Below are 15,894 nucleotides of genomic sequence, written 5' to 3'. Positions count from 1 at the left end.
TTAAATCTACTCCTCATCTTTTTTCTCTCCAGTCCTGACGAAGCGTCAACTGTACTCTTTTTCTAGATGCTGTCTGGCCTGCTGAGTTCCTCCAGCATTTTATGTGTGTTGCTCAGATTTCCAGCATCTGCAAATTATCTCTTATCTGCAGAATCTTTTGTGTTTCTGTAGAGGAACACAATGGCTTCTGCCACAGTCACAGCTGCCAGAGAAAAGACCCAATTATTTCAAGAATCTACAAACAGGTGTTGATAAACCTTCTAAAAGACAAAAGTGAGAGGAATTGATTATCATTTTTCTTTTCTTACAGGATGAACTCAAGAGAGTTCAGAAGCAATACAAAAATCTGGTGGTAAGTCACTGTTTCTTACATGTGCAGAATTGTCAGTGAGCACCTGCCACAGTTTGGAATCAAGTTAATCCATTGTTCATTGATGATTGTTCAGTTGTTGAACAGAGAGGTGTTAGAGTCCTTGACTGTGGTGAAGAAAGCATATGTCATGGTTGCCTTGATGGCATTGAAAAGTCAAATGTAACGCTTAAAAATGTAACCAAGGCAAATACATGCTTGATAGAGCTCTTTAAAAAAGCATATAATTCAGATAATGGTAGTAGAATCATTTCAAGCATGTATAAGGGGTTGTCAAATCTTAAAACACATTCGACTTCATACATTAAAACAAAATGGGAGAAGGAAGGAGGGATAATTATATGAGGAAGAATGGACAACAATATGGAGATATCAATGGAAGTGTACCAATTCACAGAAATGGAGGGAGTTTGGATGGAAAAACCTGATGAGATATTTTATTACACACTCTCAGAAATCCCATTATGATAGTAACCTCCCTGTTTGCTGGCGAAATTGTGGAAATCAAAATGCAAACCATTATCATATTTTTTGGGACTGCCCTGTTATCAAAAACTATTGGAGGGGGATACACAATGCCCTACAAGACATCTTTAAATGTGAAATACCCTTGGAGAGTAAGACCATATATTTTGGATATATACTTCAAGAATGGTTGAAAAGAGATAAATATTTAATGAATATACTGTTGGTGGCTGGTAAAAAGACTCTTACTAGGAAATGGTTATTACAGGAGAGCCCAACTTTAAATACATGGATGGAAATTACAATGGACATTTACAAAATGGAGAAGATAACAGCATCTGTTAATCATAAGCTAGAACAACTTGATTCATACTGGGAAAAATGGTTTAACTACATAATGACTCATAGGCCTGATTTTATTCTCACAAATCAATGAATCTGTTGTTAAAAAAAGATCACTCCCTACTTGTACATAGTTCTTTCCTTTTGCTTGTTTTTTCTTTCCACTCTTTTCTATAAGTGTATACTTCAGATAATTACTTGGTGGAGATTTGTGATATATATGATTATATGATGTACATGTACAATGTCTGAAATACATCTTATGGAAATGTTTGTTTGATGAACTTCAATAAAAAAATTACAAAAAGAAAAGTCAAATGTAATGTCATCTGCACAGCACAGTGAGGTACAGGTCCAATGAAAAGCTTGCTAGCAGAGCATCAGAGGCACAAAGGTACAGGCAATACACAGAATATAAATTAAACATAAATCTTATATAAAATTTATAGTGATAAAATAGAAATGACTGTGCAAAAGCAAAGTCTTTGGTGCAAATAAAAACCAGGACTTACTTGATAGCAAGCCCATGGTAATGCGAGGTGTGTACTGATGTGCTCTAATCCTGAAGTGGGATTAACGTTATGTAAGTCAGTTGCGGGAAAGTTGCTGTTCTTGAACCTAGTGGTGTGGGACTTCAGGCACCTGTACCTCCTGCCTGATGGAAGCAATGTCTAGAAACCTTGCTTTTATTTTCACTCAGGACTCCTCCAAGCAGCGCGGCCACCAGCTGGACGAGCTCTACAACTACATGCAGGACTGCACCAAGCAGCTGGTGTTCATGAATGAGCAACAGGACAAGATCCAGAGGCAGGACTGGAGCGACCGAATGTTGGAGCCCGAGGAAGTGCGCAAGCAGTATGAGGTGCTTGGTCTTCCTGTAAACTTGGCATTATCATTGACAACATTAACATAAATTATGTGTTGACTTCAACAAAATGTTTTAAATGACATTTGACAATGAACAAGGTGTTATATGATAAGTGTTTCTAAACTAATATCGTTTACTGTCTACTCTACCTTTTGATTAATTAGTTATTTTATTTAATTATTTTCTCTTTCCTTCACTGCGATTATGTCTCGATATACATCCTCACTATCATTTTCAGTCCCCTTACAAATCTTTAAGCTCTTTCAAATTTACACCCCTGAGACATCCACACTCCTCCCATTCTGGCACCCTGCTCATTGGTGGTATTGCTTGTCATTTCATTGTTGTCCATGATTTTAGCCGCTTAGGCTCAAAGTTCTGAAATTCCTTCCCTTGGCTGGCCCTCCATCTCTCCCTCTGTCCACACCAGCTGCACAAGATTGAGAGTTCAGATTTTATCCCAGAACCAAACACAAATATTTCTTCTGATAAAACAGGAGGTACTAGTTAGATTTTTATATATCTGCTCACCAAATTACCGTAATGCCTTAAAGAAGAACCCACAACTTTTCCCTGGTGTGGAACTCAATATTTATCACCAGACAAAAACAATTTTGGTTGATCAAAAAAAGTTCAAAGTAAAAATTATTATCAGAGTACTTACATGTCCCCACATACAACTCTGAGATTCTTTTTCTGTGGGCATACTTAGCAAATCTCTAGAACAGCAACTGTAAACAGGATTTGTTAACTGTAAACAGGAAGCAAACTGCTATGAGATTAGACTCTAGCCCTGTTATTTAGGGAGGATGCCATGAGATGAATCATCCAAAAGCAATTTGAGGTGAAGGGTATGCTGATGGTGCAGTGATTAACTAACACAATTAGTAATCTATTGTATTAGCAGATCAGAGACCTAAGTTCAAACCCCACCACAGCAGCTGAAAAACTCAAATTCAGTTAATACACCAGAATTTAAAACAATTATTCTTAGCATTGTTCACTGCAAAAACTAACAGATTGCGGCAAACAAACCCCATCAAACTCATTCATGCCATCCAAGGAAAGAGAGAAAGAGATCTTTCATCCGTACCTGATCTGTCATATGTGGGATTCCAATGTGGTTGACCGTTAACAATGATCCAGAAAGCCACCAGTTGTCAGCACATTTTCAAGGGACAATTATGGAGGGGACATTAATGTTGGTCTTGACTGTGATGCTTAGGTCCTGAAAGCCTCTTAATTTTTTCCATCATTCCTATCTAGATCATGCCCCAGGCACTGCCTCATCCTAATATTCTAGACAAGATTCACAAGGAAATGTAATTCACTGATCTTTATTTTCCTCCAGAGTTTCAAAGAAAATGGGCTGTTGGCAGAGGAAGAAGCTGTCAATAGAATTCAGGACAATGGAGAGCGTCTGATGAAGCTCAAGCACCCAGGCAGCCCTGCAGTTGAGGTACATGCCACCTGTTCTCCACCTTCTGTGTCTATCACTGACAGAACATACATCAGCATCATCATCAGGTGCCATGCCCAGTTTGAGCTTTGACTGCCATGGCCCACACACTCCTGTTTCAGGTCAAGTGGATCAATTCATTGGTATTCATTTCCAGTTCTCTGGCTGCTGTCTCCATCATCATTTGTCTGTGCTTTCCTCTTGCTTTCTTCCCTTCAGTCTTTCCCATAATTACTGTGTATTCTAACTCCTCTTTCCTAATCACATGTCCAATGAAGTTACGTTGCCTTTTCATGATCTCATACATTATTTCTCTTTTTGTGCTTGCTCTGTTCATGACATCCTCGTTAGATATTCGTTTCATCCATGATATTCTTCACATCCTCCTCAAAAATCACATCTCTGCTGCTTCAATTTGTTTCCTCATGTTACTAGATATTGTCCAACATTCTGAGCCATATAACATAACTGAATAAACGTAACATTTCAGTACTCTGAGGTGGGTTGTCATGCCTAGTTTAGTAATGGTAGGTATACTTTTCATTCTCGTAAAGGTGCCTTTTGCGTCCCTATTCTTCTTTTGATGTCCATGTCACACCTGTGATCGATGTCACCCAGCTTCCTAAGTAGCAAAAGTTCTGTACTTGTTTTATATCTTCCCCATTTATTCTCAGTCTGCAGATAGAATTCTCCTTCTTTTTGGATATCACCATACATTCTGTCTTTTGCAATTGATAGATAGACCCATTCTTGTACTTTCTTCAACAACTGTATCAATTAAGTTTTGTAGTTCTTCCTCTGTACTTTCAATTAACACAGTGTCATCCGCATATCTGAAATTATTGATGTTTTCACTGCCAACTTTGATTCCCAAGATGTCTCTTATTTTTTTGTAATATTGTTTCACTGTACACATTAAACAAATCAGGGGAGAAAACACACCCTTATCTAATGCCTCTCTTGATTTTTGTAAACTGAATCACTTCTCCATCTATTCTTACAGCGACAGTTTGTTCCCAGTACAGATTTCTGATTAGGTGGAGGTCTTTTGAATCTAGATCTAGAGTTTCCTGTAATATTTCAAATAACTTACTGTGCTTCACTTTATCAAATGCTTTTGTGTAGTCAATAAAATAAACATACAAATCTTTTGGCACTTGAATAGCTCATTCTGATAGTATCCTTAACATCAATATCGCGTTTCTTGTACCTTTGTCTTTCACAAAACCACATTGTTCTTTACCTATTTCAGTTTGTATCTTACTTTTAGCTCTTGTCATCAAAATTCTTAGAAGTATCTTGGTGAGATGACTTATTAAACTTATGGTCCTATATAATTCACATTCTATTGCTCCAGGTTTCTTAGGAAGAGTGATAAATACTGATTTTTTAAAATCTCTTCTGGTATTATTCCAGTCTCATAAATATCATTGATTATATGAGTAAGTTTTTCAATTCCATAATCTTCAAGAGCGATAATTTGTTCGATTACTAATTCATAAAGACTTGCTTATGTCACTGAGTTCCTATATCTATGGTTTATAGTAATAAAGTCAGTTTGATTTCTGGTGTTATCACCTGGACTCTTCCAGGTCCATAAGCATCTTGGATGGTTTTTAAAGTAGGTATTCATAATGACCTGATTATTCATCTTGCACCATTCTACCCATTTCTCGCCTCTTTCATTTCTTTCCCCTAGTCCAAATTTTCCTATGGTATTTCCATCAGCACCTTGTCCTACTTTAGCACTTAGATCTCCCATGACAATAACAAGATCTTGAGATTTGCATCCATTCTTTGCTTGTTCAAGGTCTTCATAGAATTTATCTATATCCTCATTTGTTCCATCTGTTATTGGTGCATATACCTGTATAATTGCTAAATCAAATGGTTGTCCTCTGAATCTAACAAGGGACACTCAGATATTGCTCAATGTCCTAAAACATTTCTTGCCATGTTTTCATCCATAAGAATTCCTACTCCATTAGTATGGGATGTTCCACAAGAATAAATTAGTGTTTTATTTCCATTCTGACATGTTCCAGCACCTGTCCAATGAACTTCGCTAACTCCCACGATGTTAATCTTTAGTCTTTCCATTTCATTTATCACATTGTCCAATCTTCCTGCTTGACAGAGCATACACTGGGGATTAGTAGATCAATTATGATGCTATATGGGAAGAACATATCAAACCAGACCAAAGTCAAATGAGCATCACTAATCAAATGCAATAACCATTAAGTAAGCAGAGTGAACAATATCAAATCAAGTGTTTCTATTCCGAAGTCACCTATCACAAGTGGCTAATGACCTTAGATCTGTGTTCTTTGGAGCTTAAAAGAATAAGGGGTTAAACATAAGATACTGAGGGAGCAGGTCATGTTGAGATGTTTCCACTAGTGAGAGAATAACGAAAGAGGGGGCACAGAAGTTTAAAGGCGGGTCATTTTAAAGTGAGGTACATAGAATTGTCATTTAGAGGATGGTGAATTGCTAGAAATATCTATCACAAAGAATTGTGGACTCTGATCACTAGGGGCATTGAAAAAGGAACTAGGTAAATGTTTGAAAAATGGCAGAATTAAGGGCATCAGGGGCAGAGGATGAATTAAAGCCATAGATAGGTCAGCCATGATCATATTGATTGACAGGCAGGCTCGAGGAACTGAGTGGCCTCCCCCAATCTTATTTTCTTATATTCTTATGTTTCTTCGATCAAATCAATAATATTGAAACATCCTAAACTAAAAAAAATAGACTCAGTCCAAATCAATGAAACTAACTTTACTCAGTCAATTAATTTGAACTGACACCCTGTGGATAGATTCCCAACCAAAAAAAAACTGAACCATTCCAATCCAACCATCCAACTCCAAAGTAAATCAAACTAAAACTTATCAAACATAGACTACAGTTCCAAACAATCAGAAAGATTGAAGACAATTTAATCCCGCCTTGCAAAATAACCAAGCAAGTTCTAAGCAACTAAGTATACTTAGTGAAAGTATCATATATTTCAGATAGTGAGAGAAGTGGGTGATGTTGGCATTAACAAAGTCCAACATGTTCTAAATCCTGTTTCCCACCTCCTGTGTGTGGTTTTACCCAAGGAATGTAGTTAGTCAGCATGCTGTGTGATGACTGATCAGACCCAGTTCTGATTTTTTAGTAAGGTAGAATGTTCCTGAGGAGTTTGTCACACTAAGCTGGCTGCTTCCAGAAAATGCATTTGTTTTGGGGAAGTTCATCTGTAAAGTTGTCCCATTGCATTTGGACATCTTATTGACAAGCAACCATAGAAATATATGAATGAATACGTGTCATCTTTATATCTAGATCTTTGTTTTTTGACTTGGGATGAAGAGTCCTGTCCTATGTGCATTAGATGGAAATCCTTACATATGTAGATCCTCTCTTGCAGGCTCACAGGGATGCTGTGAAGAATGAATGGCAACAGTTTCTGAATCTCTGCATCTGCCAGGAGGCACACCTGAAGAACGTGGAGGATTACAGAAAGGTACTGATAGGCAGTGTAGATGCCTTGGGCTCCCTGTGAAGGAGTTAACTTTTCAGAGGAATGATATATTCTAGGCAACGCAACTCTGAAGAGAGAAACCAAGTTGATGAACAAAAATTGAGATCAGAATCTGGCATGGCTAAAGGCCAATCTCAGGATTGAACAACACCAGACAACCAATAAGACATAGGACCAGAATTAGGCCATCTGGTCCATCGAGTCTGTTCAGCCATTCAATCATGACTGATTCTTTTTTTCTATCTCCTCCTCAACTCCAGTTCTTGGCTTTCTCCCTGAAACCTTTGATGCCATGTCCAATCAAGAACCCATCAATCTCTGCCTTAAGTACACCCAATGACCTGGACTCCACAGCTGCATGTGGCAACAAATTCCATAAATTCACCACCCTTTGGCTAAAGAAATTTTACACCTCTGTTTTGAAAGGGTGCCCCTCTATCCTGAGGCTATGCCCTTAGAATGTATCCAGAGATCTAGCAATTGGGATTTGAACCTAGGACCTCTCACACTCAAGGCAAGAATCATTCCTGTTTATTTATTGGAAATGGCCCTTTCATTGAGAGACCAAATGCATTGCTGTTAGTCTGTACTCACAGTAATAGCTAACTCCTTCCAAGCCTATGGTGAGAGGGTTACATGGTAAGAGACTGAAAGGTGCTGATGCTCAGAGGAGCAATAGCATCACTGGAAGTTACCATGCATGCTCTTCAGACAATTAGAAAGTAAAATGGTACGTTACAAGAAGATTTGAGTAGAAGAGTAGAGATATATTTGTTCCACGTGTTTGGATCCTAGTTATTCTGCATCTGGAGCATTAGTACGGATCTAATCTCAGTACCTAAGAAAGCATTTACCTGTAGCAAAGGGATTAAATCATTTCCTGGTACGGAGTTTGAGGTGAGGTTAACCAGACTCCCTAAAGTTTGGAAGAATAAGAGGTGGGTAAGAAATCCTTACGGGATTTGGCATTAGAGGAATCCTAATATGGGGTTTCAACCCGATTCATTGGCATTTCCCTTTTCCCCAGAGGCTGCTCAGCTCACTTAGTCCTTCCAGCAGGTTCTTTCTTGCTTTAGATTCCAGAATCTCCAGTATCCTTGTCTCTGTTGAAATGGGAGTGCAGGGATGATATTTCCTTTGGCTGGGATATCTAGGGGTCACAGTCTCAAACTCAGAGGTCAGCCATATGACAGAAACATGTCTTCATCCAGAGTGAGCAGAATCTTTGGTGGGGCAATATCTAAGATGGTAAGGAATTCTGCCACTGATGTTGAGGAAGGAGACAGCTTTTTCAAATGATAAGGGAGTCCATGATTGGGATTAAAGCAGGGATGTGGTGCTGAGGTAAAAGACCAGCTGTTGAACAGTGATACAGGCATAAAGCACCCAATCCCGTCCCTTTTGATTACTTATGTTTTGATGTCGTCTCTCCTTCTAGGCACTCTGGAATTTTGATTTTGAGCTAAAGTGATTAAGTTATGGCCTCATCTTGTATAGACAAGGCTTAGTAGATAGAAATTCAAGATATTTAAAAAGCGATTTGAGAGGATAGTGACAGAGATTAACAATCTTCTGAAAAGAGTAAGAAGAATAAGAAGATAGAGGAAAAGTTTAGTAGGAATTTGAGGAGCCACGTTTTTCTGTACCTCTGCCCATAAAGAGAAATTAGAAGTCTCTGTCCCCCAAAGCACTGTAGATGTGAAGATCTATGGAAATGTGTACCGGTCTAATTATGTATCTTACATGGAATATGTGGTTACACTGTAGAGAACACTGAGGAGTGCTTTGAAAGGGTAGGGAGGGAATTTTTTTTTGAAACAGTGAAAACTGAGGAAGACAGATGGCCTGTTTAAATCAATGGGGAGTCTTAGATATAAAATCAGAAAGACTCAGAAAGGGGTCAAAGATAGGGTGTAGATTTAAACTAATTGGTGGAAGTCTTAGCAGGAGGCTGAGGCAAAGTATTTTCACGCAGAGGCATTGGATGTCAACTGAAGAATTGTGAACTGCAGGGACAGACGCTAGAAAGAGGGATGAGGCTGGAAGAGCCCCTTTTCTACCAGCAACAGCATAATGCCAATTGGCTTATTTCTGAGAAGTGAATTTTCTGTGATCCAAGGTGGAATCAATAAGTGGTATTGAAGATGAGGTGCTATGGCAAGACTGGTGAGATTTAGATTAGCTGCCAGCTGGCTGATCTGACTGCTTTGAGGCTTGTTTACATAAATCCAAAGATACTGCACTGTTCAGCTGAACACTCCTAACCCAGAGCTGAATATTCCTAATCCATAAGACCATAAGATAAAGGAGCAGAAGGTGGCCATTTGGCCCATCGAGTCCTAACCCGGAGCTCAACTCTCCTTGAGAAATTTTATCTTCAACACTTCAGCAAGACATTTTGTTTAACCCAGCACTTCTTTACCCAGCCAATCAGTAGTGTAAAACATAAAGTACATCTGCTGTCACTCACTAGTTTGAAAAACAACAGCTCTTATTTAATCACCTGATACTCAGATTATAGCAACTGCTTCCCTGAAACTGTGCTGTTTAAAGAGGCGCTAATCAGAATGCACTTTGATCTCACTGAAAGTTCGCATGTAGTCACACACTGGTAAATGGTAATTAGCTTATTGTTGGCACATGCACCAAGATACAGTGGAGGTGTTTTGCATGTTATCCCAACTGATCATTCCATGCATAAGCATATTGAGATAGTATAAAAGGAAAACAAAATAATAACTTCCAGGATATAGTGTTATGTTTTCAGAGAAAATAAATCAAATCAAGTTTAATTGTCATTCAAACCATACTTGGACACAGCCAAATGAGACAGCGTTCCTCTGGGGCCGAGGTGCAAAAACATACACACACATTCAAAATAACAAAAAATGAAAAAAAAAAAATAGTCACGTGAGAAAACATATTTTTAGTCCAAGACCCTGATCGACAAGTCCCCACAAATTGATGGTTCCAGGCACACCAGACTGCAATTCAACCAATCCAACACTGGAGGGCAGCACTGATGGGCGAGGGCGCCCCCAACCATGTCCGGAAGCCACGCTACAATGCAAGCCTGAGCAATGAGACCTTGTCCTCGCTACAACCGAAGCAACACCTGTCTCTCCACCAAACAAGGGAAGCAGGCCTGCAGCAATCAATATCCAACAGGGTGTTGTCATTGCAAAAGAAATGTCCAAGACAGTCACTCATGGTTTCACTACATGCCACCTTCGCACCAACTCAGGCGCCTCTGAACAGCAGACAGCAGCATGGTCTCCACCCAGGTCAGCTCTTCTGAACCCAATCCCACCTCTCTTGACTCAACTCTCCCGGCCCAGTGGCCTGACTTGACCTCCCCAGTGGAGTGCGCAAAGACAGTAAGGTGCAAGGAACATGACAAGGTAAATTGTGAGGTCAAGTGTTCATATTTATCATTAAAGAGGACCATTCAAATGGGATTGAAGTTGTCCTTGAGACTGGTGTTGCTTGTTCTTTAATCTTTTGTTGGCTGTTTTCTTGAGACAATGGGAAGTGTAGATGGAGTCAGTGGAGAGGAGACTTGTTTTGGTGATAGCTTGGGCTGTGTTCACAACTCCTTGCAATTTCTTGTGCTGTTGGGCAGAGCTGGAGCACTGCCTGAGATTCCTACCCATAGGGTGACTCTGGCACATCGCTTGGTTTGCTGCTTGCTGCTGCATTAGGTGTACCTGAATCCTCCTCAAGGAGAGGAGACGTCTTCTGCTTTCTTTCAATCCCCAGGAACAGGCAATGCAGGAATTTTCCTGCATTGTGAATTCCTCAAATTGCAGGCACAGAGAGAGATGCACAAGAGTATTTATTGAGGCCTCCCTAGCAATTTCCTGCCAGATCACCTGGCTGCACCCTTGAGGAACTCTGCAGATCTGAAGTGGAAATAAACGTGTCTCCTGTGGACACTAATCTTACTTCAGCTACCTTTGCCCCCTGGGTGGGCTGTTAAACCTTCCAGCCCCTCTCTCTGCTACCAAAACAACATTTATTATTTCCTGGTAACTTTGCTGTGTGCCTGATGGAGTTCTGCATGCATTGCAGTTTGCCCCAACTAGCTGCACTCAACACACTGACCTTTGCAAGCTCTTGAAAGACTAGAGGGAGCTGTACAACACAATGGTCAGAATCCCACAGTGATTGAATATGCTTCCCCAGGTCCCAGTGTCAGCTTGTTCTTGGTCTTTCAGGTACCAGGTTCAAAGAAAGCTTTTATCCATAATTGGATGCTCCCTTTGTAAAACAAAATGGACTCTTGGCCTTGTTACGGCCTTGCATGTTGTCTGCCTGCACTTTCTGTTACACTTACTCTCTACTCTGTTGTTGCTTTTCCCTCAGCCAGGAGAAGGTGTAATGCGTGACAGGGAGGAGGAGTGTGATGCTTTACTCCCTGTAATGTATTCCAATATCTTCTGGAAAGCTGAGTGATTGTTCTCTTTTGAGTAAATTCTCACCACTTGGATGCACATTGTTAGAGATAGGATGGGGTGATGGGGATGGAAGAAAAGAGGAGGGGGAAACAGGTCTCCTCTTGAGTGACAGCTGACACTATACCGTTTAGCTGGTGCACCAAGTAATAGTGCTGTCACTAATGTACTCCTCTGGTTTCATTAATTTCTAACCATTATTGTTTATGACCTTAGATGCTGCCTAGCCTGCTGTGTTCCACCAGCATTTTGTGTGTGTTGTTTGAATTTCCAGCATCTGCAGATTTCCTCGTGTTTGTTGTTTATGACCACTCTGTTAGGGTTTCAGCTAAGAAGATAACTAACAAATTTCAGCCATTAAGATTTTTGCAAAACAGAAAGTAACCCAACATTGAATTATCTGGGGCAGGGAGGAGAGTGGAGGAGAGGAGAACTCAATGCCTTATTGTGAACAGAAACACACAAGACTGCAGATGCTGGAATCTGGAGAAACATGCAACTTCCTGATACGGGATTTTCCTTGAAACGTCAGCAATTCCTCTCCCCTCACAGATGCTGCTCAACCCACTGAGTTCCTCCAGCAGGTTGTTTGTTACTTAATGTGAATCCCTGTTCAGATTGTACCAGCTCACACCAGCTTGTAGTCTTTAGGGGTTTATCTATTTCTATATCCATCCCTCACCCTGACATTGGCTGCTAGATTGGGTCCAGTCCACTTTGAAATATCTCATTATCCAGGTCCATCGTCTTCACTTTACCTATATCAAAATCTCAGATCTTCTCCAGCGTATCCAATGTCAACCATATTTTTACTTCTCTAAGTTTGGGAATGTCTTCCTTAACCTCTATGCTTTTCCACCTAATTTTCCTCCTTGGAACCTTTCACTTTCACTGAGACACAAGAGAAACTGCAGATGCTGGGAATCTGGAGCAACACACATAAAGCTCAAGGAACTCAATGCATCAAGCAGCATCTCTTGAGGGAAATGTTGAGTCAATGTTTCAGGTCCAAACCCTTTGTTAGGACTCCTTGTCTGATGCTTTGTTTACCATCTCAAGGGTCTCAGTGTCAAATTGTGTTTGATGGTGCTCCTCTGTTATATGTCTAAGCCCAAGTTGTTCTGTTGTAGAAACCTGCCAACTTGTGAAATATTTTTCCTTCACTGCTTCACACCCTTTCAACCTTGTTTTTATCTTCTCTGCTACCCCAGTTTCAGTATGACGCAGAGAATCTCAGCCAGTCAATCAAACAGCACAATGCAGAGTTGGACAACAAGTACTCCAGATACAATGACAATCCCCGCTATGTGTCTGACCTGCTCCACCAGTTTGAGGTGAGTGCTTTTAGTCTTAATTCTATCAACCGCCTTTCTTTCAATCCTACATTACTGGATTTAGTATTCTATATCATTGAAATTCCTGATGGAACAAGTGATATGAAGACAAAGTTTTAGAGTCTAGAGTGGCCAGATTTCCACCATTATACTTGTGTTTTAATGAAGCATGCAACCGGGAAGAAAATTCCACAGAACCTAAAAATACAGCTTAACAATGAGGGTTAATGAGGCAGTACACTTGAAGTAGTCTAAATTTTAAAAGCTTTCAGGGCAAGCCGGTCAAAGAAAACCTTATGAGGTCTAAGGTGAGTGGCTGATTGGATCTGTAGTTGGAAGGCAGGGGTAATCATTGTAAAGTAGTTTTGTAACAGGAATGATGTTACTTATTCCTACACCGTCCAGTACTAATCTCTTGATTTTTTCTGAAGTTTTTAGTGATGTAGACCTAGATAGAGTGGCCATGATGATGAGATTTGTTGACAGTACAAAAATTAGCCATGTGGTTAAAAGTGAGATGGAAAGTTTTGGATTCCACAATCCTACAGGATCCTAACTCGCACTTCTTCCTCTCTCTCAGGATGATGAGAAAAATATTAACCAAATGGACAAAGAGTTGAATGATCTGAGACGACGGAGCCAGCAGATCGCACCACTGAAAGCCCGACGCACTCCTGTTTTCAAACCTTTTCCAGTGACTGCACTGTGTGACTGGAATGATGGAGAGGTGAGGTAAAAGGAAGACAAGCCAGCAATTAATTAAACAGCCATTCAGCATGTGTTTAGGATGAAAATGGAGGAAGAGTGAGAAACTCTAACAGTAACTGGCCAAGTGTGCAAGCTCCACAGAGCCAACACTGGAGGACCAAACCTGGGTCGATGGGAACTGTGATGCAGCTGCACTTACCTGCTGTGCCACTATGAATCACAGTGAATTATTGATGTCCTAAATGACCACAGCAGGGTTTTTAGAGTGAGGAAGACCGACAGTGCCAACTAAAGTGTCTGCTTGTTCTGTGCTATCAGGTGACTGACCTAACTAGAATCCTTTTTGTCCTTTTCAGAATGAAGTAACTCGTGATGAGAAGCTAATGCTCCAAGACAACAATGATTTAGAGAACTGGGTGGTGGTGAACAATGCTAAACAGACCCAGCGTGTCCCTGGGGCTTGCTTCAACATCCCTCCTCCTGACTCAGAGGTCATTGGTCAAGCAAACAGGTAAGCCCCATTTTAACTATGGATTTTATTTTCAAAATCAAGTGGTTATTATTCAACGCAAATCCAAGTGGCAATTATTTGCAAGCTATTAGCAATCTGGTAGACTTGAATGTGGAAATTCAATGTGGATGGATTTTCTACTATTTCATGAACAAGAAAGGACATCTTTGACTAACTTTAAGGAAGTAAAGTGGAATGTTGCTAATAATTTTACATATGATGAAGACTACATGGAAAGCGGCAAGGTCCTTGATAATGTAAGGTCCAAGGGAGTTGGAAAATAGTTGGCTTGAGGTGGGAAGAAAGGATGATTTAGTGACTGGGGGGCTGTTTGCTGTTGGTTTCTGCGCAGCTCAATCCTGTATGTACTACAATCATTTAGACTGAAATGTAGGAGTCATTATAAGAAGGCCGGCAGACGGTACAAGATTTGGATGTGGATTGATTAGACACAAATAGCAATAAACAATGCAGATGAGAAGAATAATGGCAAGTGGCATTCAGTTCAGTGCAGTCAAGAGAGTAGAGGAAGAGTGGGAGCTTGGGTGTACATTCACAGATTCCTGAAGGTAGGAGGTAATATAGTTAAGGAAGCATACAACAGACCCTAACAGTGAAGTTTGAGGTTGAAACCTTGCATTGGAACGTTTAGTTCAATAGCAGTGCTAAAATAGCTGCTTGTATGTTGCCTCACCTGTAGTCATACACGTAAGATGTGGATTAGGTAAGGCTTTCTCCATACCATTTGATCAAGCACTACTTGAACAAGTACATACAATAAATCTCTCTTTGCACTGACCCATGGCAGGTACAACCCTGATTAGATACCAAATAAACCTCCACTATGTCATGTTCTAAGTGCAGAATGAACCCAGAACAGAGTTTTACCTCCTTTCTAATCAATAGTTCCATCCTGATGAAGGGCCTTGGCCCAAAATGTCAACGGTCCATTTTCCAGCATAGATGCTGCCTGACCCACTGAGTTCGTCCACTCCTTTGTGTGTTGCTGCAAACTTCTAGCACCTACAAAATCTCTTGTGTCTTTGCTCAGTCGGTGTCTGCTGTTTACCTCTAGACTGGCAAAGGAACTGGATGATTTGAAGAAGAAACGGTCAGACACTGAGAATAAATTGAAAAACCGTTACAATGAATTAAAGCAAATGAAACCCACACAACGGGACTACACAACCAAGGAGTCCAGCTTGTTGACCCAAGCTGCAGCACCAGGTGAGAGAAGGGTGTTAATGGAGCATATGTTATTTTTTAGCTGTTTTCTATTCAATGGAATATCTCCAAGCACCAATCAACAGACTAAGGCTGTAGTGCTTATGTTGAATCTTTGGGTCACCCTTAATACTAGATCTGTGACCTAGAGTAAAAGGGTAACCCTATTACCCTATTTGCTTCTGCTACATCACATGACCTGTCACTTGCCTGTTTGCCTTGATTCAGGAAAGGATGATCCCCAGAGCAAAGATCTTCTGTCCAGGCTCAACAGGATCAATGACCAATTGGAAGATACTGAGAAGGATGTGATGTCCCATCTTCATATGCCAATCAACCGAAGTGCTCCCAGTCAGGACATCGCTGACCGTCTCAAGGACCAGCAGGTAGGACTAACCAATCAATCCTGAAATTTAAAAACTAAATAGAGAATACTGGAAATACTCAGCAGGTCAGGTAGCATCTGTGGGGACAGATGTAGATTGATGTTTCAGGTCGATGGCTTTACATCAGAGCAAGAAAAGCATTAGAAAACCAGGCACGTCTGAAATTGCAGATGGAAGGGTGGAGAGATCAAAGTGAATGCCTGAGATAGCGCAGAGACCAAGTGAGTCTGAATGA

General features: G+C 40.4%; 1 protein-coding gene across 1 annotated transcript in view; it reads left to right on the top strand.

Moving 5' to 3' along the window:
- LOC140714962 (envoplakin-like) overlaps window positions 1-15,894 on the top strand; it is an 83,094-nt gene that overhangs the window by 35,724 nt on the left and 31,476 nt on the right. Inside the window, exons 6-14 of the mRNA XM_073026667.1 lie at window positions 311-352; window positions 1,878-2,039; window positions 3,397-3,504; window positions 6,929-7,024; window positions 12,708-12,830; window positions 13,411-13,557; window positions 13,895-14,049; window positions 15,125-15,276; window positions 15,502-15,659. Coding sequence (XP_072882768.1) covers window positions 311-352; window positions 1,878-2,039; window positions 3,397-3,504; window positions 6,929-7,024; window positions 12,708-12,830; window positions 13,411-13,557; window positions 13,895-14,049; window positions 15,125-15,276; window positions 15,502-15,659 — 1,143 coding nt within the window. The remainder of the gene's footprint in view (window positions 1-310; window positions 353-1,877; window positions 2,040-3,396; window positions 3,505-6,928; window positions 7,025-12,707; window positions 12,831-13,410; window positions 13,558-13,894; window positions 14,050-15,124; window positions 15,277-15,501; window positions 15,660-15,894) is intronic.

Source organism: Hemitrygon akajei, chromosome 22 (genome assembly GCF_048418815.1).
Source record: "Hemitrygon akajei chromosome 22, sHemAka1.3, whole genome shotgun sequence".
In the NCBI taxonomy this organism is placed as follows: Eukaryota; Metazoa; Chordata; class Chondrichthyes; order Myliobatiformes; family Dasyatidae; genus Hemitrygon; species Hemitrygon akajei.
Note: the sequence above shows the minus strand (reverse complement) of the source record. Positions and strands in the feature narration are given on the sequence as shown.